At 41.1% G+C, this 25,896-nt stretch overlaps 4 protein-coding genes across 6 annotated transcripts; all 4 read left to right on the top strand.

Moving 5' to 3' along the window:
- The first annotated feature begins 5,047 nt into the window (after window positions 1–5,047).
- On the top strand, window positions 5,048–9,616 carry emilin3a (elastin microfibril interfacer 3a). Its single transcript, XM_048241565.1, has 4 exons — window positions 5,048–5,366; window positions 5,731–5,850; window positions 6,350–7,047; window positions 7,203–9,616. The coding sequence occupies exons 1-4, from the start codon at window positions 5,221–5,223 to the stop codon at window positions 9,080–9,082; spliced, it is 2,844 nt and encodes a 947-aa protein (XP_048097522.1). The 5' UTR covers window positions 5,048–5,220; the 3' UTR covers window positions 9,083–9,616.
- A 3,163-nt stretch (window positions 9,617–12,779) lies between these two features.
- On the top strand, window positions 12,780–17,232 carry LOC125293590 (phospholipase A and acyltransferase 2-like). Of its 2 annotated transcripts, none has more exons than XM_048241577.1 (5): window positions 12,780–12,897; window positions 13,638–13,701; window positions 13,983–14,103; window positions 16,227–16,528; window positions 16,653–17,232. In XM_048241577.1, the coding sequence occupies exons 2-5, from the start codon at window positions 13,684–13,686 to the stop codon at window positions 16,719–16,721; spliced, it is 510 nt and encodes a 169-aa protein (XP_048097534.1). In that variant the 5' UTR covers window positions 12,780–12,897; window positions 13,638–13,683; the 3' UTR covers window positions 16,722–17,232. The 2 variants fall into 2 exon arrangements, with proteins under 2 accessions (XP_048097534.1, XP_048097536.1); XM_048241579.1 differs by lacking the exon at window positions 12,780–12,897 and adding an exon at window positions 13,028–13,136.
- Window positions 17,233–17,651: 419 nt separating this feature from the next.
- Window positions 17,652–19,888, top strand: si:ch211-229n2.7 (uncharacterized protein LOC100002243 homolog). The gene is made up of 4 exons (XM_048241432.1): window positions 17,652–17,876; window positions 18,300–18,420; window positions 19,046–19,344; window positions 19,452–19,888. Exons 1-4 carry the CDS (start codon window positions 17,859–17,861, stop codon window positions 19,518–19,520), a joined length of 507 nt encoding a protein of 168 aa, XP_048097389.1. The 5' UTR covers window positions 17,652–17,858; the 3' UTR covers window positions 19,521–19,888.
- Window positions 19,889–19,933: 45 nt separating this feature from the next.
- On the top strand, window positions 19,934–25,761 carry dedd (death effector domain containing). 2 transcript variants are annotated; one of them, XM_048241427.1, is made up of 5 exons: window positions 19,934–20,156; window positions 21,371–22,099; window positions 22,429–22,533; window positions 23,069–23,206; window positions 23,598–25,761. In XM_048241427.1, exons 2-5 carry the CDS (start codon window positions 21,508–21,510, stop codon window positions 24,026–24,028), a joined length of 1,266 nt encoding a protein of 421 aa, XP_048097384.1. In that variant the 5' UTR covers window positions 19,934–20,156; window positions 21,371–21,507; the 3' UTR covers window positions 24,029–25,761. The 2 variants fall into 2 exon arrangements, with proteins under 2 accessions (XP_048097384.1, XP_048097383.1); XM_048241426.1 differs by having other exon boundaries at window positions 22,429–22,539.
- The last annotated feature ends 135 nt before the right edge of the window (window positions 25,762–25,896 follow it).

Here is a 25,896-nt window from a genome sequence, read left to right as displayed (position 1 = left end):
AAATATGCAGCTTTATGTGTATGTGAGATATAGTCTTCAAGCCCTCCTAAACTCTTACAACTAAAACTCAGAAAATCTGCTGACTGGGTCTCTACTGATGTGTATAAAGACTGGAAACTGACAGAAAGACCACACATCTCGCAAACCGGTGACAAGTGTGCTGCAAGTGTCTGTCTCTCCATGTGGCCGTCAAATGTGCCTCAGTCAAACAGACCCAGGCTGTGACAAAGGGAAAGTTTTAGTTACTGGACGGTCTGCTTCTATAAATCACCTTCACACAGATATGATCACCAATGTGTTTGACCTTAAATCACGCCAATGTTAGACAGGCACACCGTCCAGACCCTTGTAATTGCTAAAATCTGTACTTTGGGACTTCCAGATTTCCTGGCCAGACATATAACTGGCTTCGGTAATAGAATTGGGAACCTGACTTCACAAGCCATAGGAGTTCACAAGCTTGGGGAGTTCACAGGCCTAAAGAGTTGACAGACCGAAGGAGTTCACAGGAGGGCTCTGAATGTGGATGTCTGGTGCAGAGTGTAAACACAATGAAAAGAGAGGGAAAGACTGATTGCCTCTATCTGTGTGAATATGTGTCACTCAAATACAGAGCTACTTCAACTTGTTGATATGTTGATAAGTACACTTAAAACAATATCAAATCACATTAACATAAATTCTAGACTATGAGCTATAACAACGGTTGGATAAAGGGTCATTCTGTGCAAAATCATCTAAAATCTGAAAAAAGAAAAACGTCCCACATGTACCCTTCAGTTTTCCTCCATATAAATGTATATCCAGATACGGGCACAGGCGAAATTGAGAGCCTATCACCAAATGTTAACAAAAGTATGGCCCTTTGAGTTATACCCTCACACAAATTCACCTTGCACTGTTCATAGTGTGCTACAGCATTTTTGAACATTGACGTCTTCAACACTACCTGGATGAAATGTTCTGCTGTGACTACATTCTACATAGGATCAGAGTCTAAATCTGAGCAAATTTTTCAACAAGTCAATTACAAGTTAATGATGCATGAATTTTGTTTTCATGCAATCTGAATTAAGCAACATTTTATGTACTGACTTAATGTGTACATCTGTATAGTGTCACATCCAGAGCTAAAACTGTGGCACTCCGCACTACACTTACAGTGCCATATTACAATGCAACCCTTTGTCTAAATGGAGGAAGACATGGAAGATCAGTACAAACTATCCTTTACAACAATGACTGTGATATAAAATAGAATACAGTATGTCTTAGAGGACTGCTTTTGTGGAATTGTATCACATTCTCCAAGGAGGTTACGTTTTTGGTTTGTCTGTCTGTCTGTAAGCAGGATAACACAAAGACTATGAGCGCGATTATTTTAGGAAACGTTTTGGGAAGGTGTAGCATGGGCCAAGGAAGAATCCACTCAATTTTGTAGCAGATCTGATTTACAGGGTAGCTCCGTGAATTTTGTTCTTTCAACTAAAGTTGCGAAACACAGCATTTGGCCTTGGCATAGACCTTTGCTCTCTGAATGGAACTCTAGCTGCTGACGAATTCATAAATAATAAGTGTTCTCCTTGGGACTACAAAAGTGTGAGTATGAAGGTAACTTCAACAGCATGATGACATCAGTTTGCGCCATGACCCCTTTTCATAAAATAAGGATTAGTCTTCAACTCTTCAACAGTTTCTCATGGTGAGATCCCCTAGTCTTCGCCAACCTGGATTATACAAAGGCTGCTATGCTTGATGTAATTGCTGCTATAGACCCTTTCAACAGCATGAACCAACATATGCATTCCCAAGGCATTTCCGGTGGCACAGAAAACAACATAAAATAAGGATGAGCTAATGCATAAAACTAAGGATTAACATAGGGACAAACAAAATGATGAAAAACCCCTTTTCAGAAAACATGTTTTAAAGTCGACATTTTGTACAGTATTAAGCTAAAGCCAGATTAATTTTCATTTCAAAGTATCTGTGTTGGTTTTGAACATTTCAACTGGAAATCCCCTATGAACAGATTGAAAGGGTCTATAGTTGATCAGACATGTTTTTGTGTTTGAGAGTTATTGTCTACTGTGGGCCTTCATTAGGTTTGGTTGTCAGTTGGCCACTGTGGGAAGCAACCCCAACCAACAGCAAGAATTTAACAGCCTGTATAGGTGAAACAGATAATAGCTGTAATCTGGATCAGCAGTGGATATAAAAAGGTGGGCTTACTATAGCATTTAAGGTGTCTGCATTTCAATCTCTGAAGGAGACGTAACAGTGGTCTAATTGTGAATAGCCTATTATATGTTGTAGTGACAAATGAAATGGCATATGTCATATTTTGGTCTCTGCTACTATGAGTATGACGCTATAATGATGAATGCTATGGGAAATGGTGTATATAGGTCTTCTGCTCCCATGGTTTCAAACCATTTGGTTATTTTAAAAGCAAAGAGAAATTATTGTTTGATTGACTCAGACTTCAGTAGCAAACACATGTATTCCTTGTCCCTTTCTATTGATCTTTATCACAGTTGTCAACAGTTTGGGGGCTAACTGTGCAACCATTCTTCCCCTCTCCTAGTTCATATGACCATGTTCACCAAGTACTTTAAATTTCAGTTATTCCAGTGTAAACAGCATGGTGGGTAGGAAAACCTAACCCCACCCTGCTTGAAAGGTCATTACATGCAATGTCTCCAACAGCTCAGCTCTGAATAAAGTAGGCTTTCTTATGAGCAGATGAGTAAAAGCTGAAACACTGGCTCTATTATGACATCATTTCCTGTGCACTTCCTGGGTGGAGGAGCTAAGTGGTCCCTGCTACTTTTATGAAAGCGTGTTTGTGTCGTGTGGCACAGAGGTGGGGAGCCCTGGTTCTGTGTTTGTCAGGTGAAAGTGATGCCCACACACACACACACACACACACAAACACACACACACACACACACACACACACACACACACACACAGCTGGTTGCAGAAACATGGTTGAACAGCTGAGAGACTGAGGTTACATGCACATATACATACACAGACACTCACACACACACACTTACTCAAAAACAAAAAGCTCTATTACTCTGTACTCCTACCTCAGATGGTGTTAGGGTGTTCCCAGGTTAGGGGCGGGCAGGAAACAGTTCCTTAACAAGGACTCTATCAAAAACGCTTTGTGAGGTGATGGACACAATGAATGAATGACCCAATTTTCCGGCCTCTGCTGAAGATTTCCAAGGTTAGGTTAAGAAGGGTGCTTTACCATTTCCGATTAACACTGAAGATTTTCTTTTTCCTACTATTTAGTACTAGAGTAATTCCAGCCTATTTTTTCTGTGTCCTTCTTTCTTGTCATTGCACAAACTCATATTGTCTGATGGTTGTATGTGTCTATGGCTGAGGTACAGAATAAGGGTATTCCTGTGTTAAAATAACATGACTCTGGTTGTGTGATCTAGAGTTTGTGGTTGAAATTCCATAATATTGGAGTGACCTTTCACCTCCCTCTGTACAATAAATAACAGGCCTCAGCAGTATAAGTCCTTCTCGATGGTGGGTATTTAGATACTGTGCAACTAATCCAAAAATTGTCCCTGGTGCAACAAATCTGAAATCGTTTTCTATCTTGATTGGACTCTATAGTTGGGAAAACACATCAGGGGAAAAACACTGGACATTTTGAACTAGATTAGAGTCTATTCCAGACTGCGGAAAACAAACTGGACTAATGGGCTGGTGAGAGGGCTACTGAGGCCGTAGTAGCAGCTCTCTGCAGCAGCAGGCCAAACAGAGAGGACTAATTAGCCCCGTCACTTAACAAAGGCATGGGTTGTGTTTGGTTCCAATGCTTGCTGAAGTGAAGGTACATATTTGTGCGTGGCAAAGTGTATGGGAGTGTGTGTGTACACTACATGATGAGGGTGGGTTGCAAAAAAAAAAAGTGAGGCTGTACACTTGGAATGTGTGTGTGTGTGTGTGTGTGTGTGTGTGTGTGTGTGTGTGTGTGTGTGTGTGTGTGTGTGTGTGTGTGTGTGTGTGTGTGTGTGTGTGTGTGTGTGTGTCTGATTATGTATATGTTGTAATATTGTGGGATAATGTTTATCCAATAGGACTAGTGTGTAAAGGTCCACACCATGAAATTACAAATACTGAATCTGAATTCAGAACTAATATTAAACATTCAGTAGCAGCACCCCAGCAAATGCTTTAGGTCTGTGTTTCTCTAAAGCTCTTGCACTGGGTAATTGCCAGCTGCCGGTGTTTACAGACTGAGCTGCGTGTTTGTCTGAGTGACAAGGTGTTTACTCCATATGCTTCTCCGGAAAATGAGTGGTAGCGAGCAAGTGTGGCCTGGAGAATGTGCACATGTGTGTGTTTGCTTCTCAGTTGGGTGTGAAGCTAATTAAGATTTTTTATTCAGACATTTAAAACTGTTCTTCTGTGAGAAAATACATTATAAAGGAATAGGCTAACTAAGGCCACACACAAACACACATACACACATACATACATACATACATACATACATATATATATATGTAAGTGACAATTGTGTCATATGTAAAGTGGGCATATTACCTCCTGGAGTTCATATACAGGATTTATGTTTTCACTTACAATAGAAATACTGTATATCTGGTTAGGACATTATAGTTGATATTAAGATACTTGTTGAAATTTAAGAATGATAACTGTATTTAATCTGTGTACCATTTTCTAGAATCAAGTCCTAAAGCGGGCTGTTCAAGTTATCACAGGATAGCACCAAAATTGGACATATACAAAGAACCGCCCCCTTCCCACCACACACACATACACAGTCACACAACAACACTTACACACACCACACTCACATACATACAAACATACACCCTCCAAAGTCACACTTGTGCCACCTCTAACTGGCAGTGTGGGTGGGGCTACACCAATAACCACAGCAACACTGCCCTATGAGAGAGCAGAAGCTGGCTGTCAATCACCCAAGCTGACCACATAAACATCAGACCCACACCAACCAGAGTTCATGTACAGCAGTGGAGCACTTGCTAACCAGTGCCCTGAACCGACAGAGCTCAGAGCTTCAGCAGGATCTAAACCACACAGAGGGACTTTTGGTGGTATGCTCTTGGACCTAAAATAGCTGAACAAAGGACCTGGACTCCCTTTTTGGTCTGTTTTTCAAATCTCTACTGTATGGGAAACAGGAGGCTTTAGAAGATGTTTTTGACAGCCCACCATACACTTTTCCTCACCTTGAGCTCTCTACTGTCCCTGTCCGGTGCTTTGGGGACATACCACTACAATCTTTTCAAGTCTCAACCAAATCCCCAGCATCATGCTGCAAAACCCATGGGTCGACACAAGTGAGTACTTCAATCCATAATGGATTATTATTCTAACTGAGCTAAGATAAATATGTGTATATGAGAAATACATGCACTGTACCACTGTAACTCAAAACTTAGAAGTGTCACCACTGATCAAATCAAAGCTGACCTCATCTATAATGAATCATTCATGGGGGGAACAAATTTGTTTTTCAATGCAAAAATAACTACATTCAGGAGAATACTGTTTAGTGTGATCCAAGTCATCATTTAAAATGCATTTTTTGGATTTATGTCATACTTTCTATTGTTGTAATGGAAAAGTCCTGATCCATTAGTATTTATTCAATTGATATGTTATCATTCAGTGACATTTTATCTCCTTTTGTTGATTTCACAGAAACCACTGTGCTTATGTTGTGGAGAAGAGTGTCTCATTCACCGTACAGGATGGAGTAGCACCCTACGTCAAGGCAGAATACAACAAATGTTCCTGGGGTCAAAAGTGTCCTACACTGATGTGAGTTGAACGTGCTGGTTACAATTAAGTTACAATAATCAACGCTGACTTTTAATCATATGAGAATGACTATGGTGAACATTTTTAGTACATTTCAATCTAGAATATTTCAATTATAACAATATAAACATAGAGGGCTCTTTCTCAACTCAAGGTCTGAGACAAGACTATTAAGGCCCATGCAGCATTGGGATTAGCCCATAGCCAAACCTTTTAAAGATAACAATGTGCAAATGTAGGATACTGTATGGACAAAAGTGATCTAAAATCCACAAAATGTGTTGGTTTCACTCCTAGATGAAGGCTTGATGGCGAGTTTTTAACATTAAACATTAAAATGTCCAAGTCATGGAAATAAAGGCTTTTTAACTATTTAAAAAGAGAGTGCCTTGGAGTTCTTTTTGTTTTGGATATCCACAAAATGTGCTTTTAAACAAAACACGGAAAAGATGTTCACAAACTGTAACATTACGGATCTCTATTCTGTTTTCTCCTATAGGTATCGCTTGTTCCATAAACCCTTGTACAAGGTTGCCTACAAGACAGTGACAGAGCTGGAATGGCGCTGTTGTCCAGGATTTTCTGGTTTTGGGTGTAAAATTGGACCCATGCATAAAGGTCCTATGCCTATGCATAAAGGCCCTATGCCTATGCATAAAGGCCCTATGCCAATGTACAAAGGCCCTATGCCAATGCAAAAGGGACCCATGCCTCCATTCAAAGGCCCAATGCCACCATTTAAGGGACCGATGCCTTCCTTTAAGGGACCAATGCCTCCTTTCAAAGGACCAATGCCCCCATTCAAAGGAGGTCACTGGGGGCAGAACCCAATGAACACTAGACCTAATAATAATTTTGGTCAAAATGGCGGTTCTTACCCAAATCCTTCCTACTCGTCCATCTCAAATCCTCAAGATCCCTTAAATGGTCATCCTGATGGCATCCCAGACCATCACGATTCATCACCAGAACACCATGATCCCACTCTGGATCATCAAGACCCAATGCTGGATCACCATGAGCCCTCACTGGATCACCATGATCCTTCATTGGACCATCATGATCCATCTACGGACCATCTCAATCCAAATCCAGACCATGATGCTGACCCTGAACCTCATCCCATTAGAGTGAATGTTGAGGCAGAGCTGATTCCTGAAGAGCAAGCACCTTCTGCAGACATTCATCCAAACTATGGTAAGAATGAATACTCTTCAGTCGGTATTTAAGACCTATTGTAACCTATTGGTAAACTATACCTAATAGTTCAATTGTAAGAGACCTAGTATTCTGTTCTATTCCAAGTAGTCAATAGTAATTTATCATGCTTATTTGTGTCTGTTCACTGACAGATCAGGACCTTGATGGTGTGAATGTCGAGAGACTTGACAGGATGGAAGATGACGTGCAGCGCCTGTCTCGTGGCCTGGAGACGCTACGAGGCACAGTGACTGGTCTGGAGGACAGCCTCCGCGCATCGCTGCGTGAAGATGCAAACAGGATGCTCTCTGCCCTCCTCTCTGCAGCTCCGGCCGCAGGGCCACACACAGCCGGGGCCTCTAGCGCCTCCACGGTGGGATTTGGAGACCTTCCTGGGGTGGCCCCTGAGGTTGTGGGCCTGGATGGCCTGCAGTTCCCAGGTCTGAGCGAGCTGGTTGGTAAGGTAGCCGATCTCCGCAGCGAGCTCCAAGCCAAGGCAAACGAGCTAGATGAGCTCCGGGGGACTGTGCTGGGGCACGATGGCACCCTGAAGATGCTGACCAACTCAACGAACTCCCTCACAGGGAGCCCTCTTGCACCCGATGCTCAAAGAGCCATGGAGAACATAGTGGACACCAAGCTGAGCGGTGCCCGCACAGCCATCCTGGGTGGCTTTGAAAGACGTGTGGAGACTGCAGAGTATCGGTGCGAGGAGAGAGCCGGGGAGGTCCGGCGACAGTGCCAGAAGGACCAGATGGATGGGCAGAGTCAGATGGAGGACAATCTGGGCGGAAGCATGGCTGACCTGAGGAAGCAACTGGCAGACCTCCAGGCCCAGATCCAGTCTCTCTCTCCAGAGGATGGCTGCTGCCATGGGGTTTCTGGCTTAACTGAGAGGGTGGTTCTCCTGGAGCAGTCAATGGATGGGCTGAACCAGTCACAGAAACATCTCAAGGCTGAGCTGGGAGGGCACAAGGACCATGTGGAAGGCATGTTGGAAGGTCGTCTGGGTTACGTAGAAGCAAAACTAAACATCACTCTGGACCTGCTGCAAGGAGCAGGACCAAGAGGAGAGCCTCAGAGGAGCTTAGACTCCAGACTAGAGGAGAAGCTCAAGGCCTTGGAGGAGCGTCTCTTTGCAGCAGTGGAGGAGCTGGGTAATGCAACGGCTCCTGCTCTTCTGGAAGGACAGGGGGTGCCGACCCTGGAGACTGAGGTCGAGTCGCTTCGAAAAAGGGTAGCAGTAGATGTAGACCGGGTGCAGAGGCAGCTGTCCAATTTGGAGCTCCTGTGCTCTTCAAACTGTGCCCCGGTGCCTGCACTCGAGGGAACCACTAATATACAGGTTACTAAAGAGGACAGCAGTCAAGCGGACAACCACACAAAGATGCTGGACCTGCAGGCTGAAAGGCTAAACCGTCTCAATGCAACCCTGGCACTTCTCCTTCACAAAATAACCGAGAGAGAGGAGGCACAGGCTGAAGGCCTTCACGGGGAGGTAACGCTGCTCAAGGTGAGTGTGCGTTCAGTGAACCACACCCTGCTCGGCTTGAGGGACTCCCTAGGCGCAGTGGTGCAGGAGGTCAGCCGGGCGAACACCACTTGGCAGGGTCGTGAGGAGCGACTGGCCCAGCAGGTGAAGGGTGTGGTGCAACTGGTGGGTAAGCAGGCCTCGATGCTGAGCAGTGGAGAGAAGAGGCTTGCCCGTCTGAAGGGCGAACTACAGGAGCTGAGGCGCCGGCTGGCTGGTGAGCTCCAGGGTTGCCGCTCGGCCGCTCTGGGCGTCCAGAAGGAGGTGAGCGAGGTGGGTGGCAGGGTGGCTCGCGTAGAGGGCCAGTGCGGCGGCTTGACACACCTTGCTGACGACCTGGAGAGAATCCGCGGAGAGCTTGAGGGACACTCGGATGGGTACCTGGCCCAGTTCAACAGCACTCTGACCAGTCACTCGCTGCAGCTGTTAGAGCTGAAAGAGGGACTGAAAAACTGCACAGGAAATACTGGGCTGGCTCAGGCACTAGTGTCCTTCACATAGAGCCAACCCACAAGACATCTGAGGAGCGTATAGAGGTACCAGCTGAGCCAAGAGGAGACCAGTTTGCAGCGCCGATTCACCCCAAAAAACTACATTAGATATAAGGCACCGGTTTCAGAAAAGTCTTACTAGTAAGCCACAGTAACTGCACAAAATAAGAATAGGATGAAATGATGGGTTTCAAAACCAGTGAATCCAACACCAGCATAGACAAACTTGAGTATGTCAATGAGAGACTGATATGGGAATGGTTGTATGGGGTAGGGATGGGTCAGAAATGTGATGTCATGTGTCTGTATAGAGCTTAAGCCTAAAAACTCTGTCTCATTCTTTCTGAACTCCTATGGTTGATTGTTGTTTTATTTTGTTCAATTTTTATACTGATTTTTACTGATCATAATTATGACATTGGTGTTGGGGAACATGTGTGTATTTTGCTATTATGCATGTCATTTAATGTCTTTTTTGCTGTTGTTTCAATATTGTGTTTACTTTGTAATTACATGTTTATAATAAAACCACAAAATGAACTGACAATTTGTAATTGTGCTTAATTACGAAGGTAGGAGATAGACCATTAAACTTTAAACATCACAACAGAGGCAGTCTGATGAGATAAGATGTTGGGAAAGCTCGGAAATAACTCACAAAGACAATGTGACAACATTTCAGATTAGAATCAAAGACCTTTACGCATACATGCAAATTTTTTAGGTAGTGCTTGAACCTACCAATAGTTAACCAATTTTAGCTAGCCAGTGTGTCTGACAAAGTTAAAGGGACACCAGGTAACGTTTTCTCGTTCATCTTCGTAAGTCGGTATATGGTTAAATGATTCATTACGGGGCGAATGAAGGCTCTCTCGCCCGCCCCTACTGCCTGTAGGAAGAATATCCCACTTGCAAGTTTGGTGTATCCTACCCGCCGACCGAAGCAGGATCAGTTTACAGCACAGAGGCAGGCTAACTAAATGCTAGAGATTGTTGCAAACGTGTGTATAATGGCAGAGCCGGCGAAGAAGCAGCGAAAACCCTTGACGGAAGACGCAAAGAAAAGGAAAAGAGCTTCAGACGCGAGCGAGGGGGAGTTTCGTAGAGAAAAAGCATCAGGCTTGCCTGGTGTCCCTTTAAAACATTTGGTGCGAGGCAAAGGACCAAAGACCACAGTGTTGGTACAGTACAGTGCAGTGATTGAAGTGCAGTGGCAGTAATTCCTGGGCTAGCTGGTGGGTCATACAGTTCGAGGAAGGAATGCAACACTGTCATGTCATTGGTGCATGCTAAGATGCATTACTAGCTGTCCAAAAAGGATACGCATACTGAGCATTTTGAGATGATAAGAACCCCATTGGCGAATAATTCCTCTTAATGTTATATTCTTTACTTGCACATATCCGCTATGCTTTTGATTCATATAAATATTATCTACAGCATCTATATCCTCTACAGCATTTAACAGCATCTCCCTGGTGATCTCTTAAGGTTTGTGATGGATTTGTGGATTGCAAGCATACTCATTTTAACTATGGGGCCTGCATGCCAATTGAACCGTGGTGCCATTTTCAACCAGAATTTGAAGCTACGGGTTCATGAAATATATACAATACACACATAATTATTATACTAATGCTTTATAAAGTGAACAAAACATGTCAACAGCAACACACCAATCAAGTACATGATTATGCATGATGTAGTCATGTGTGCAACCACTAGCCTACTGAGTAAGTTACAGTCACATTAAGTATAAGTATAGTATAATATACTCTTTTGATCCCGTGAGGGAAATTTGGTCTCTGCATGAAACACACTCAGCACACAGTGAACACAGAGGGCCAGATGTACGTACATTTGCGAACATAGCGTTATCAGCGTCATGGACAAAGCGCAGATTGGGAAAGCTGTCAGACCCAAGTTTCCGTCGTATTTATCAAACTAGTGTAAACTGGCCTTTCTGCCTTTCTCCGCCCAAAAAACGCAATTTACGAACGTCCACAACTGAACGGCAGAGCCTACACACATACAAGCGCAGTTGAATGAAGTTAACTGATGACATCATTAAAAAGAATCAAACGTTTAGCGATCATGAAATAATACCATACATGATAAGATGTCTACAAGCAGGGAGATAATGAAGATCAGTAGTTTTACTCAAACTACTTGTGCACATAGGCTATGGAAAATTGGTCAAATCTAGCAAGTAGGAAAGTTTAAGTGAATGATGTGAAAGTGAAAGTAAGACATTCGAAAGGCCAACGAAAGTTAGGGTTGCTTTTGATAGTACAAATACTTGTACTACATTGTGCTCTAAATAGCGATTCTGTTGTCTTTGAAAGGTTCTCTTATTGACGCATTGGACTGAAATTTGGATTAACACCTGCTTTTACAAGGCGGAAGTATTTAGGCGCAGAATAGACGTGCGCTTTCAGGAGCAGTCTTTGTACATACCGAATACATAATTAGGCGCTCTTTACGCGTCCCCTCCCATCTTTTTACGCTAAACTCCCACAGAGAATGTCTAATAAGGGGAGAACCGCCACTGTCGGGAAACTTCCGGTTTCTGAACTGGTTGCAGTTCCTTTTCTGGTTCCACATGGGGGCGCTCACGAATAAGTGCAGAATTAATGGAGGTCTATGGAGCTGTACCCCTCAAATCCACTTTTCTCGGGATATAATTTTTTGCCCAGAAATTTGAATGTTGCACACGAAAGAGGGGACAGAGAAAATACACATCGCTGAGTATTATATTTTTTGAGTCACGTATTTGTTCCATAAAATCTTTTGACGTCATTCATTAGCAGAAAGCTAGTGTGTTGTGGGCAACAACGACCCAACCTGTAAGAAATCTAAAGGATGTAAGTACTCGTTCATTCAACTTTTGACCTATAATCCATAGTGAGCTTGCAGAAACCACAATCAAATCTTCAATTTCTCAACGACAACCAGGTTAAAGAGACAAATTTAGCCGTCTAGCTCCATAGACCCCCATTGTTTTTGCACTTATTCGTGATCGCCCCTAGCGGAACTGCAACAGATTGCAGGTACAATGGAGTTAATAGGGAGTGATCCGCTCTCTGTAAACGGGCTCTGACTCCCACTTTCCCCTGGAACCTCCCATGAATGCATTATGCATGACACGAATAACGCAATTAGCCCTTTTCAGCTCCCCGCGACAGGCAGTTTGCACTTTTACATCATTGCGGCCTGTTTGTACATACCTCTCAATGATTTTACACGCACGTTGCGAAACAAATACGCCTGACTAGATGCTAGATGGGGGGCCTGTGGCAATGGGCTCCCAGTCATCTCGGGCCCTTATGCAAACCTTTATGAGTTACCTCTCACCATAACTTTGGAAACACCTCTATGAGTTATTTCTTTGTATACCTGTAACCTTGATATTGTGTTTTATAAGCTGAAAAGTCTGTTGAATTATGTCAAAATCTGTGCCTATAGAATAATCTGCAAATTATACAATTAATTATCTGTGATATGTAATTATCTTTAGCCTACTTTAAATTTATTTTCTATTTGTTTGATTCATATTATAATTTTGGCTAATTGTGTATTAATTACACAATGTCTCACCTGTAAGTCTGAAAAACAATTAGCAGTAAAATTTGCCAGTAAAATAAACAAGTGGAAATACCTGGTCATAGAGGGGTAATAAAAGTGGTTAAAAATTGACAGACAACCACATACCGGGAACAGACCTACATACAGCTACAGTACCATAGGACTAACTTGAAAACACATTTTGTTTGGACAATTATTCTGAACCACACCACTGAGGGCAATTCACAAAAGACAAGTGATGTAAGTGAAAATATATCTCTCTTTTACACAACTGATCTCTCTCAAAACGGAATGGAGGTGAAAGGGTGATCTCTATGTACTGTGTTGGTCACAATACCTAGATTTTACAACTTGTCATTGTGTTGGTTTTCTATTGTATGATCTGGTCACTGGTCTTTGTTGGGAGTATCAGATTATCCTCATTACTTTGACACATACTGTACAGTCGAAATTTGATTTTGCAACTCTTTATGACACAGGTTGGTATTTACCATGAGAAGTTTCATACACAATAATCTTTTTAATATATATATTTTTTTATCTCATGCTTGCTTGATAATCTCAGTGAAATGATCTTGAAGGCTGTTCTGTTGGTGATGTTCTTTTGCTTACAAAGGTTGCTTTAGTGGTGATTTTGTTTTTGATGGTAAGCTTAGTTGTTGATTGGCCGCTGTGGGAGTCCCCTTACCAATAGCACTAGAAATATCTCCTGTGTTTATCTGAAATTACTCATATCAGTGAAAAAACTGAGGTGATGGAGGTCAATCAAGCGTGTTTCTGGGTCTATACTTGTTTTTTTTATTTTATTTAACTTCATTCATTAAATTTGTGTGAGTGACAATGAATGCTTACATTCATAATATTATATTCAATTTTGGCTGAAAAGCTGATATTCAATTGAAGTTCTTGTGAAAGTGAAACATGAAATGTTGCTCAGTTAAAGATTTATAATAATAGACCTAAATGTGTCATTCTTCCAGACGCAAGTGGAGAGACAGCTACTCACGTCTAGGGGTAAAAAGTGCAATGGAATATTACCAGCAGGTAGGCTACAAGCTTTTCACATATACTTTAATTTACAATGCAGCTTTTTATTGTTTATTTTATATTTTCTCTTTTCACTTTCATTCCTTGTCCACTTGCATTGTGAATCGCCTTGCCATCAAAGTGCCACACTAATAGTAGAAAATATAAAAAATCATTGTTTTGTAAACTTGTCAAACTTATAAAAAGCATTGTCAGTGAAGTGGTCAAGCATGCATTAGATAGAGTATGGTCACTGTGAGATGAATTCTCAGAGCAAACTATATTATGTATTAACACAGATTCAATACATTGAGGACAATGCCCGGTTTGGTGATTTGATTGAGTTCTCTTATCCTGTTGGATTTTCTCACTGGGGTGTTTATGATGGAGAAGGCTATGTCGTCCATTTTGCCGTTGTAGGTAAGACTATTGAGACAGAACTTGACCTCTTAAACCATAGATGACATAGAATGGAGGAACGGAGTAGCCTATGTTATCTTGTTCTCTGATGTTAACATAGAAGTTATGCAACTTTGGTCTGTCAAAAACATGCTGATGAGATGTAAAGTAACTAATTAGAAATACTTAAGTACAGTACTTAAGTATGAATGGGTAGTATCAGTACTTTACTTGAGTTTTTATTTTTCTTCCTACTTTTACTTTACTACATTTTTAAAATTGAATGTATACTTTTACTCCACTACATTTTCATTAGCAGCATTAAGTAGAAGTATAGGCTAAGATAATGTGCTAATGAAAACAAAAGCCACAGTTCCCATTCAGCATGTTTGCTGACCTCATGTCACCACGGGACACAGCAATGAATGAAGACATAGTGACAGAGTTAAGGCCTAGCAAATATAGCTAATATTAAGCCATAGCACACCAAGGCCTATGTACTGCCTGTAGTAAGTAGCTGAATTCAATTCAATTAAAATTCTAACTGCTTGCTTGCATTATAGCACTTTTGTTTAGCCTTTCAAAGCATGTTTAAGGAGTGTAATGTAGCTGCCTTTCTAAACATGTTGGATAAACTTCATCATAGGCCTATAAAAGGAAGCTGCAGTGAAAAATGAATGGCAACCATGCCTTTGTTCAGGCTTCGAAGACATTGTGTATGGAGTGTAGGCACCACGTTTTAAAGTTCTGCATGAACTTAATAGCTTATCCAAAGTTCTGACTGCTTTCTTTTTTAATAAAATGCAAAGGAGAGGGTTGTCAGTGTCTCCCCAATTGGCCTTGAAAGCTTGTATTAGGACTTTGTATTTCTACTTTAAGTATGTTTTATAATGGGCTACTTAGATAGATAGATAGATAGATAGATAGATACTTTATTGATCCCTAGGGGAAATTCAAGGTCACAGTAGCATACAGACAACATACACACACATTCACTAACAGCAAAAACTTGTCATACTTAAGTACTGTAAATAATAGATACTTTAAGGCTTTTACTTAAGTGGTATGCTTATGAATTACTTTTACTTTTACTTAAGTCATTTTCTGATCAAATGTATGTACTTCTACTGAAGTGTGGGTTTCTGATACTTCATACAACTCTGCTATTGTATTTTACAATCCAATCATTAGGTTGGGGAATAAGCAGATACAGTGCATACGTAAAGTATTCACAGCGCTTCACTTTTTCCACATTTCGTTTGGTGGACTCCAAAGTTGTAGAAGCATCTCAAGGACCATTTATAGAAGTAGGATGCACCAGAGCTCAATGGCGTCATAACAAAGGGTTTTATATACATTTACAAAACACTCCAAACACTTGCTTTTTTGTGGAGTATTGGGTGTAGATTGATGAGAAAACAAAGATGAGTCTGAAACATAATGAAATGTGAAAAAAGTGAAACGCTGAATACTTTCCGTATGCACTGTACGTGGCACCTACGTGAATAATGAAGTGAGATCTACGCTGATTGGCTGCCTTGCAGCCAAACACCGTTCACAATAAGCTTCAGTAACATCTACCTGCATCTCTAACTCAAAATGGTAACATAAAATGGTAACGTGATGAGAGAGATGGTGTGCGTCACAGTCTGTATTTACATTACAGTCTGTCTTGGTTCAGATTCGCCTTTTTCAAGTTCAAGCTATGCATATACAGAAGGAAACAACCATGTTTCCAGTTTAAGTATAGCTTTGTGGCCATGCACCAAACTCTCCTTATTCAACAAATCCAAGGTAAAAACAGTTTTCCATTCTATGTCTGGTTTAATGTCTTCTGGAAAATCCATATTGAGACTCAGAATAAGGATATCTCTCATATAGATGTTTTTGTACCGACAAAAGAGTTTTTCACTCTTAAAATAAAGCTCATATTATGTATGGATTTAAAACGACATTTTATCTCTTTATAGATGCAGCCATAGTCCTTTTGATTTACATTGAATTCATGTATTACCTTAGTATTTGAATGTACATTAATAAACAAAAAATACAAAACAAAACTTGGGACAGTGGTGCCTAATTTGCCTTTGTATATACAGTCTGCAGTTTATTCATTCATGAATTGCTACATATGTTATTCCCAGATGAAGGAAAGTTGACGAGAAAGTTTAGAAAGTTAGTCCTGCAAAAGCTGGTCCCTCTGAGTGGAGATATACTGCTGGGGGAAACAAAAATACGCCGGCAGCACATAGCTGACATCAATGTACCGAGAGGAGCCCATGTCACCATCAGCAACAATCTCCATGCCCGCAGGCCATCTCCAGAATGTGACATCCGACAGCGCCGAACCGCTCTTCTGGGCCATGACCTGCACTACAAATTGCTCTCTGTGAACTGTGAACACTTTGCCACATTTGTACGATATGGAGTCAGTATTTGTAACCAGGTAATGCACAAAATGCATCAAAATGAAAGTAATTTAGTATCTCCTGTTTTTTATATCATCCATTGCATTGTTTTCAACATAACTTGTCATCCCATTTCTCTCTTATATTTTACCACCTTAACAGATCCCTGGTAGAACCAAGAATAAGGAATGTCAAGAGGCAACGAAAACCTTCCAGAGATTAATGTCATGACAGTTGCAGTCATGTTAGTGCAAACAAGATGTAAATAGGCTTTATAGATGTACATGTGTTATACAGTACATATTTTCCCACATCAACCTATTTATTACTCTGTAAATCCTCTAACAACTTTTAAAGGAAAAATAACAGATAGAACAGTTATGGGTAACAGTGACCTCTGGTGGATGTGGTCCAAATTACAAGCACATTTAAAGATTTCTAAAAAAAAAAAAAATTGAGAAAAATAATAAAATGATACATTATTGATTATATCATGTCACTTCATTATGCTCATTAACTTTTTTTAATGTTATTTCTGTTTTATATAATGTTTTTTAAGTTGCGTTGGACAAACTTATCAGCTAAATTAACTAACTATAACATGTTCAGCTCAACACACACCCATACACCTCACAGGACACACCTCATGGGAGACAAGAGTAGATTTATTGATTGATTTATGTAAAGCACATTGAATGACCTCTGTGTATGAAATGCGCTATATAAACTTGATTTGACTTGACTTGACTATGTATTGTCTGTTTCCTAGCTGGTCCATGATTTATTATTCATTCTGACACTATTCTTTTAAGATTTTACATAGGGGAATAATGCATCTGAAAAGATTTGGAAATGGTGAGATATGGGGGTGGGTCCTTTCTTCTTGGTGAAATGAATTAACTTCGGACTCTCTATCTCTCTTTTTAGCAACTTGTACTCTATTCACATTTTCTTCTCAAAGAACTTTAATTGTGAAATTTGTGACCAAAAGGCTGACCATTCAATTTTTCTATGCTATAAATGTAACAAGTCATACCACCAACCGCCACACTTCACACTCAATTTCATGTGGTTATTCTGGCACTTCTATATTAAATTAAAACTATTTTGAAGCCTTATAGGTCGGTATTCAGATTCACAGCCTGAATGGTCAGTAAATGTGGACTATACTGTACCACAACTTTTGACTAATTGTGCAGAATGGTTAATGGTTGCTCATGTTGAAATATCTAATTGTTGACAGAGCATTAGGTATGTTACCTAACTCACATCATAATAGGCCCACGGTTGACATTTCCTCTCCTAGACCACGCCCATCCCATGAGTGCATAGACAAATGTTTTAACACGTTACGGGGAAAGCAGCGCAATGGACTTTCAACAGCAGGTAACTTAAAGTCAAACAGTAATAGATGACATCATACAATGGCAAAAGTCTCTGCTGAGATAAAACAAAATGATTTTCATGTTTCACTATGTTTGTTTCAAAACTATACATCTGCCTTCAGCTTCTCTTGCAAGGTTTTCGTATCAGCAGAGCTACTTCTTACTATCCAATGACAAATGTATTTTTCTTTGGCTGATTAATATGCAGAAAATATAAATTATGAATGTGTATGGATGTTTTTACATTTGTTGTGTTCACTTTTTTAATAAATTGAAAGCTTTAAAGCATTTCTTAAATGGTTTTCTGCACCTTTTGCGAACTCAATCAGAAACCATGCAGCCAAACCTGTTTTAGATCCTGAACACACCGAGCATGTTTCTTGGTTACTGAAGGAAAGGGCATGTTTACTGGTTACCCCTACAGGTTGAAGACATTATTGCCAACGCCCAATTTGGTGATTTGATTGAGTTCTCTTACCCTGTTGGATTTTCACATTGGGGCGTGTATGATGGAGATGGTCATGTGATCCATTTTGCGGTTGCAGGTGAGACTTTCACCATTTTAAAAAATGATATGCAATTGTAAACATCTAGATCCACCAAATGAGAAATGTGACTAGTGTCATGAAGAATAAGAAATTTTAGATTGTGAGGGGAAAATGACAAAGATGGACTTGATACTGTGTTTCTGTAAAATCCTACACTTTTGAATGGACTCTTCTGTTAAAACGTAATACCGGTAACTCATTGTATTGACCAAGTCGTGTGTGTGCAGAGAAGGTGTAATGATATAATTATACCGTGTGAGGTATAAATGTGTGTGTGTGAAATAACTGATTGTCTCTTTGGTGCACAGACTTTGTCTCTGTATCCTGATTGCCTGATGCTTATGAGACCTCTCTGCGCAGAGATTAATAAAATACTAACAATAAAGACAAAACCTTATTTTAGACTCTCAGTATTTATAGATCTTTAAGCTAAATTTCTTCCACTCTTAGGTATCCACAATTTCTCATTTGGCAAGCATGGAAGCACTGATATGGTTGATGTTGCACATTTGCATAAAATGGATTGTGTAGCAGTAATGTATGACGGGGCCCTGACAAATTGTTCAGGGCTACTTCTGTCTGTATAATGCAAAATCACAGATTTTCTCTCCAATGTTTCCAGATGAAGGAGATGTGATGAAAAGATTCCGTGGTTGCCTGCAAACAGTGTTCCCCTTGTGTGGAGACTTGCTGCTTGGGGATACAAAAATACGTCGACAACCCTTAGCAGAGATTAATGTACCAGATGGAGCTCATATCCTGATCAGCAACAATCGCCATACCTTTAAGCCATCAGAAGAGCCTATAATGAGACTGCGTAGAAATTTACTTCTGGAAAAGGAGTTACCTTACAATCTATTCAAACTGAACTGTGAACACTTTGCCACATTTATTCGATATGGAAAGGCTGTGTGCAATCAGGTAATATACAGTTAAGTTCAAGTGAGTGTATGATTAACCAATCTTATAGAGTTACCCCTAATATATTAAAAGCTTATATTTTGTTCATAATTTTCTGACATACACAGATCCCTGGCAAGACCAAGAACAAGGAACAAGAAGAAGCAACAGAAACTTTCCAAAAACTTGTGTCCTAACTCGTGTTCTTATCATTCAAACGTATAGAGCATTTTTATATTGAATTGGTTACTTTTATTCCAGTAGTAGTCGTTTTACAAATAATTTGTCTTTCCTGTAATGTCTCTTCTATTATGCTGATATTGTATGCTTCAATATTCTCACGTGAAATATAAACTAGGCCCACTAGGCCCACACAGAAATTAACTCCTGCAATCAATGTTAGAATAGAACAGCAAACTTACTCAGGCACCCTTAATCGTCATTAGGCTACTTACCATTATGACAATAGAAAATAATTTAAATTACTTAAAATAACGACTAACAATTACCTTGTATTTCATTTGAAACTGTATCCTGGTTACACATTAAAGATGATGGCCCTTTATTTGCCCTTTGCCTTGATCATCGCCTACAGCCGCTTACAGCCAAACTCTTATCATTGCCCGGATGCTGTGCTGAGCATCTACGTCTCCCGGATGTGCCTTCATTTTAGCTGTGAAACAAAAATGGGCATGTTATTGGTTAGCCTCTGGGAGCAAGAGAAAAATACCAACTTTCTAATGTTTTAAGCCTGTGGTTACCAAATTCTTCAAACGTATAAGTTCAAGCTTCAATATACTGGCAGTCTACAGAAGATAAATGAAATCACAAGGGTGAGAAAACAGACACACAGTTGCTAACGATATCCAGTTGTCATTATGTACCAAGCCAACTAGGATAGCTCTGTCTTACAATGCTAGCTAATAGATTCGGCATCGGCAAGCTTGCTAGCTGGCTAACGATATTTCAAGCAAACTGCTAACTAGCTCATTGGAAAGCAGTCCTCGTGAAATTTACAACTATTGATATGTAATACACTAGACTTTGTTGTCACTCTTAATGTGCATTTTTACTGTTGGTGAATGAATACGTTTGTAATATTGAAGCTCTCCTTTGTTTGGAGACATGCTAGCTAAGTGTAACGTCAGCTGTGTTATGATTACTAGAGCAAGCTGATACCAAAGCTAACATTACCTAGCCATCTAGGTGAGGTGAACAAACGGTAGCCAGTGTAGTCTCAGCGTGTTAACAGCAACTTTTGCTTGCCTCTTCTTAGTCATTTGGTTGAGAAATGTTTAAGTGGTTGTCGAAGTTCCATGAAGTCATGTTTTGCACACTTCTTATTAGCTATCTTAGTATGGTGTCATTATGTTTGGTCGCTACTCGCTAGCTAGCGATATTAGGCTAAGTTAACATTAACGTTAGTGTCGCCAGGTGTTTGAGTTAAGAAACGTTGAGTCAAAGATAACGTTAGCAGATACATTATGGGACTCCCCAGATAATCCATTGAATTATCTAGACAGAGTAAACTTGTTAGTTCCGGTTGGTTGGAAGCTAGCGTCTGGTGGTTCGTAAGATGGAGCAACATCCAACGAGCATTACTCAACTGTTTGTTGGTTGTTAGAGATGTCTTAAATGTCCTTTCTGGGAATGTCAGGGGTTCTCTTCCCTCACAGAAGCAATTAATGTCAGTACTCTCAATGCTGTTTACTTTTAGATGGATACATTTCATTTAGTCATCTTGATTGCTAATTTATCGTTCTGGGATTACTTAAAGCAGTCAAATCTGACTTAGCCTCTTGTCAACAAGGCGCTCTTATTGGTGCATTATCTGCTATTGAACTTGACAATTCATCATATCACTATAACGATGTCGTATGGTGTTCATATTATGGTGTTGTTTGCTGGAAGCCAACCATTATTATCCAGAGACCGACTAATGTGTAACATAATTTCTATATAGCCCTAGATGTTTTATTAAGCGAACATAAGCTTCTTTCATATTTTCAAGAACCACATGTACCTGTTTTTTTTTTTATATATATAGAAAAACAGAGGTGAGTTCTGGTCAAGTGCTGGGAGAGTAGAGGTAACTTGAACCTCAGGTTGGACTTCACCTTCAAATTGTTGACAGGGATTTTGCCATCCCCCCCTTCCCTGTCCACCACCTTTGGGCGCAGAGTGATGACTTCACATCAGAATGACAATTTCAGCCCTCCCTTGCTTGTACCACAGAACTCTTCCACCCATCAAGGTAGGCCTCACACACAGCCCAACCAGCTGGACTCATCCCACAACAGCAGCAGTGGTAGCGGCAGCAGTAGTAACAGCAGTGTAGCTGCATCCACGGCACATAGAGGAGCCATGGGGGGTATGTCTTCCTCACCTCTCACCCCAAGCACGGTGGCCCTGAACAGGGCCGCCTCAGCCTCCTGTAGCACCTCAGCTTCGTCGAGGAGACCCACGTCTGGACGTTACGAGCCCTGGCCAGAGGAGGCCGTGGACAATGCCTACGGGCTGTACTCGCTGCATCGCATGTTTGACATTGTCGGGGCGCAGCTCACAAACCGCGATGTGCGCGTGCTGTCGTTCCTGTTTGTGGACGTCATTGATGAATACGAGCGCGGTGGCATTCGCAATGGAAGGGACTTCCTGCTGGCACTGGAGAGGCAGGGCCGGTGTGACGAGACCAACTTCAGACATGTGCTCCAGCTGCTCCGCATCATCACCCGACACGACCTGCTGCCCTACGTCACGCTCAGAAAGAGACAGACAGGTGAGGGCAACCGCAGCTAGGAGAGGCTACTCTTCCAAAGCTTGTATTCTGTAATTACAGGTAATATTTTACAGTTGTGTGAAACCATTATGATAAGTCTAGATCTGACATTTAAGATGCCTGTCAGGATATCAAGCTTAAACCAGCCAACCATCAGAATTTACATGGTCACTGCTTATCATAGGTAAACCCTAATGCCTTGTACATGCAATTTATAAGTGAGCAAAAAAGTTATACAAATCTTTTTTAAAAATCTGAGATACATCTAGTGATTACGATACTTAATGTGAGTCAGTGTAATAAGACTGTGTGTGTGTGTGTGTGTTCAGTGTGTCCAGACCCAGTGGATAAGTACTTGGAGGAGACGTCAGTGCGTTATGTATCCCCCAGAGGCTCTGGGGAGAACAGAGAAGGCCCCTCGCACAGAAGGACAGGTCTGGGTGGGCTATATATACTCTTTTCCTACTGCATCCAAGCTTGCATGCTAACTAATGTATTGTTGCTGGTAACGGCAACAGACACAGTAAAATTGAATTTGGTAAATGTTTTATACAGTAACCTGCCTTTCCTGTTTTTTTTTTTTTTTTGTTTGTTTGTTTTCCAGTCTTTACATGTCAATAGTTGTTGAACTAGACTTTGTCCAAAACTTTGACTGGTGTTTGAGAGGAGCTACTATTTCAGAACTACTGCTTAGTGCAGTGTAGTGCTTGTTTACTTTCATCAGAATGTGTTTATTGTGTTATTTACTGCTGAGTTTACATAACTCTAATCACTGTAGTGTTATTCCATCACATTGGCTATGCTCATTGCACAAGACCTCTCCCAATAAGCCCCAAAACATACCGTCACCAAATCATCTTCAAAAATGCTATCCAATCCAGAGAGGTTGACAGAAAAGCACAGTAAATGCATTATAAACCAAACTGACATGCTGCTTCCTGCTGTAACTGTGTTGTTGTTCGTCCTCAGGGCCCCAGCCTCTGATATGCTGCTCCCCCTCGGGTCCCCGCGTGTGCCCACCACGTGCCAAACCAGGGCCCTCGGCCCCCAGCCGCAAGAGGAAGAGGGCCCACTCCAGTGCAGACTGCAGGGAGAAGCAGACATGTGGTGAGGTCACAGACTAGCTGTTGGGTAACCAAAGTTATTGTGGTAAAGCACAAGGAAGTTTTGGAGTTTTGCTAACTGTTCTATGGTGTATGAGGCAATTCTCCTCTCCTCAAATACTTTTGATTTAATATTTGGGAGCCTATTAGGAAGTCACAGTTGTGTTGTAATTTGTAAACTTTGTGTGACATTAGTGTTTCCTTTGAATGAAACCATTTAAATTAGGCAGACAATAATGTGAATATAAAACAATAAGTCAAAGCCTTGTTGCAACATAATTATTCTTTTTTTAATCTTGAACATTTCTATGCCTCTGTATTGTAAGAGTTATTTATATGAACAATTGTAAATATGATTTTGTCCACCCCTCCATGTGTCTTTCTGCATACTCCAGACATTCGTCTCCGCGTGCGTGCCGAATACTGCCAGCACGAGTCGGCCCTGCAGGGCAACGTCTTCTCCAACAAGCAGGAGGCCCTGGAGCGGCAGTTTGAGCGCTTCAACCAGGCCAACACCATTCTCAAGTCGCGCGACCTGGGCTCCATCATCTGCGACATCAAGTTCTCCGAGCTGACCTACCTGGACGCCTTCTGGCGGGACTACATCAACGGCTCCTTGCTAGAGGCGCTCAAGGGCGTCTTCATCACGGACTCGCTCAAGCAGGCTGTGGGCCACGAGGCTATCAAGCTCCTCGTCAACGTGGATGAGGAGGACTATCAGGCCGGACGCCGCAAGCTTTTGCGGAACCTCATGGCCGGCGGCGGCAGTAGCGGGGCGGTGGCGGCAGCAGCCGGATCCAGCGGGAGCAGAGAAACGACGTCGTAGTCACCGTGTTGCAAGAATGTTTCTGTTGTGGTGGTAGGAACAAGAGCAGAGATGGAAAGTGGGGGGATTCGAGTGAAGGGCAGTGTGGATGTTGGCTTCATAGAAGAAGAAGAAGAAGATGAAGTGGGAGGGTTTGAGAATTTTTTCGCACACTGAGGGAAACGTATATGTGTGGTATGAAGCGCAGTGCAACCAATGACTGAAGTATTTTGGGAGGCGTCGTACAAAGTTGAGTGCCAGGTGCCACTAAGCTATGAGCCTTTTAAAGACCCATGGAAGAAGTTATTTTGAGGGATAGTGAAGGGCAATGGAGACATTTGAAGCATGGAGACATTTAGTTTTGGGCTTTCTTTATCTAGTTCAGCGGGATTTTCTTTCGTAACCTAAATCATGAAACATACTTATTACACATTTTCATTGTGTACTGCCCAGTCGTCTGCTTTTACAACTGTTCCCGAAGTGATTTTGTTGGAGGTGGAGATGTTCCTGTTTAACTGTTAGATCCAGAGGGGAGCTTGCCACAGTATTTTGGATTTTGTATACGGAAATAAGTTTTTACCATCTTCAAATGGGTTTATATCTAAAGTTTATATTCTCATAAGTAATTACTTGTATAAACTCCAGTTAATACCCAGAACAAGTTATAATTTCAAGCAGTCATAGTTTTTGTTTAAGGAAAATATGGAAAGACATGTTCTTTCGAGGGTATGTTGGAAGGTTCAAGGTTCAGAGCAGTGTGTTTCTAAGTTGAATAACTAATGCCTTCACATGAGCCAGAGGCTATTATTCCCTGTTCAGTTTAGTAGTTAACCAGTTAAGTGCACTGAATGATCATTATTTGATTTTAAGTTTGGGAGTAGTGTATGTGTACTTAAGTTAATAGCAGAAAGAATTGACTTGTCATGGAACATATTGTAAAATAAAGCCTTCCAGTTGCCCAAAGGCCATTTTGAACAATCACTCTCAGCAAGCAGATTATGTTAGCTATATAATGAATGAAAAGGCAAATGGCACCAATTCCATATTATTTAAACAATCAATTTATAGTGTAGGGAATGAAATTGAAGGTCAATTTTAAAGGACAGTTGTTATTTGGACCAAATCCAACCTCGTTGTAAATCTTTTATTTTCTGTCTCCTTTTTTAATGGACAGTAACATCTTCGAGTCATGTCCAGTTTATTTTCACTAGAAGAAATTTCTTTGTCAATCTCACTAAACCACATTTTCCTAAACAGTCATAGTTATACACAAACAAAAGATGAATTCATTTAAAAAGGACTATTTGTTAAATAAATAGTTTTTATGGTTTATTCACATCTCAACATGTAAATCAGGATATGGCTTAAACAGAACCATTGTCTATTGATGCGTTGTCATTTGGCCATTTAAACCTCTCGTCGTTTCGATCAAACAGCACCACAACTGGCCATCAGAGATTCTGCATAATACTACAATAGTGTAAATGTTATGGTTGTCATGACTTTAGCCGTTTGTCAATGGCAGGACTTTAGACTGCCCTGGGGTGCTACTTGGGCAGCTGTCTTGAATGGGCCCGTATGTAATGGAGAGCATTTGGTTTTAGTGGTTGGATTAGCGTGCTTTAGGACGTTGCCCTGGTTTTTATTTGTACTTCTCACCACCCACATACTCGCATACCTACTTAAATGTGTGTTACACCTCTTCTGACACACTTGGTTCTGATGTGTGCACCTGAAAAGGTTGTTTTTTGGGAGGGGGGTTGGTTGTTTGCAGTCCCATGTGCTCTTTGAGAAAATGCTGTACACCTGTATGTGGTCAAATTGTGTTCACTCCCCCAAATAATCTTCATGATCTGGATAATCCCCAATTTATAGCTATCTTTGGAGGT

This window comes from Alosa alosa, chromosome 4 (genome assembly GCF_017589495.1).
Source record: "Alosa alosa isolate M-15738 ecotype Scorff River chromosome 4, AALO_Geno_1.1, whole genome shotgun sequence".
Lineage (NCBI taxonomy): Eukaryota > Metazoa > Chordata > Actinopteri > Clupeiformes > Clupeidae > Alosa > Alosa alosa.
This window is presented reverse-complemented; position numbering and strand designations above follow the sequence as displayed.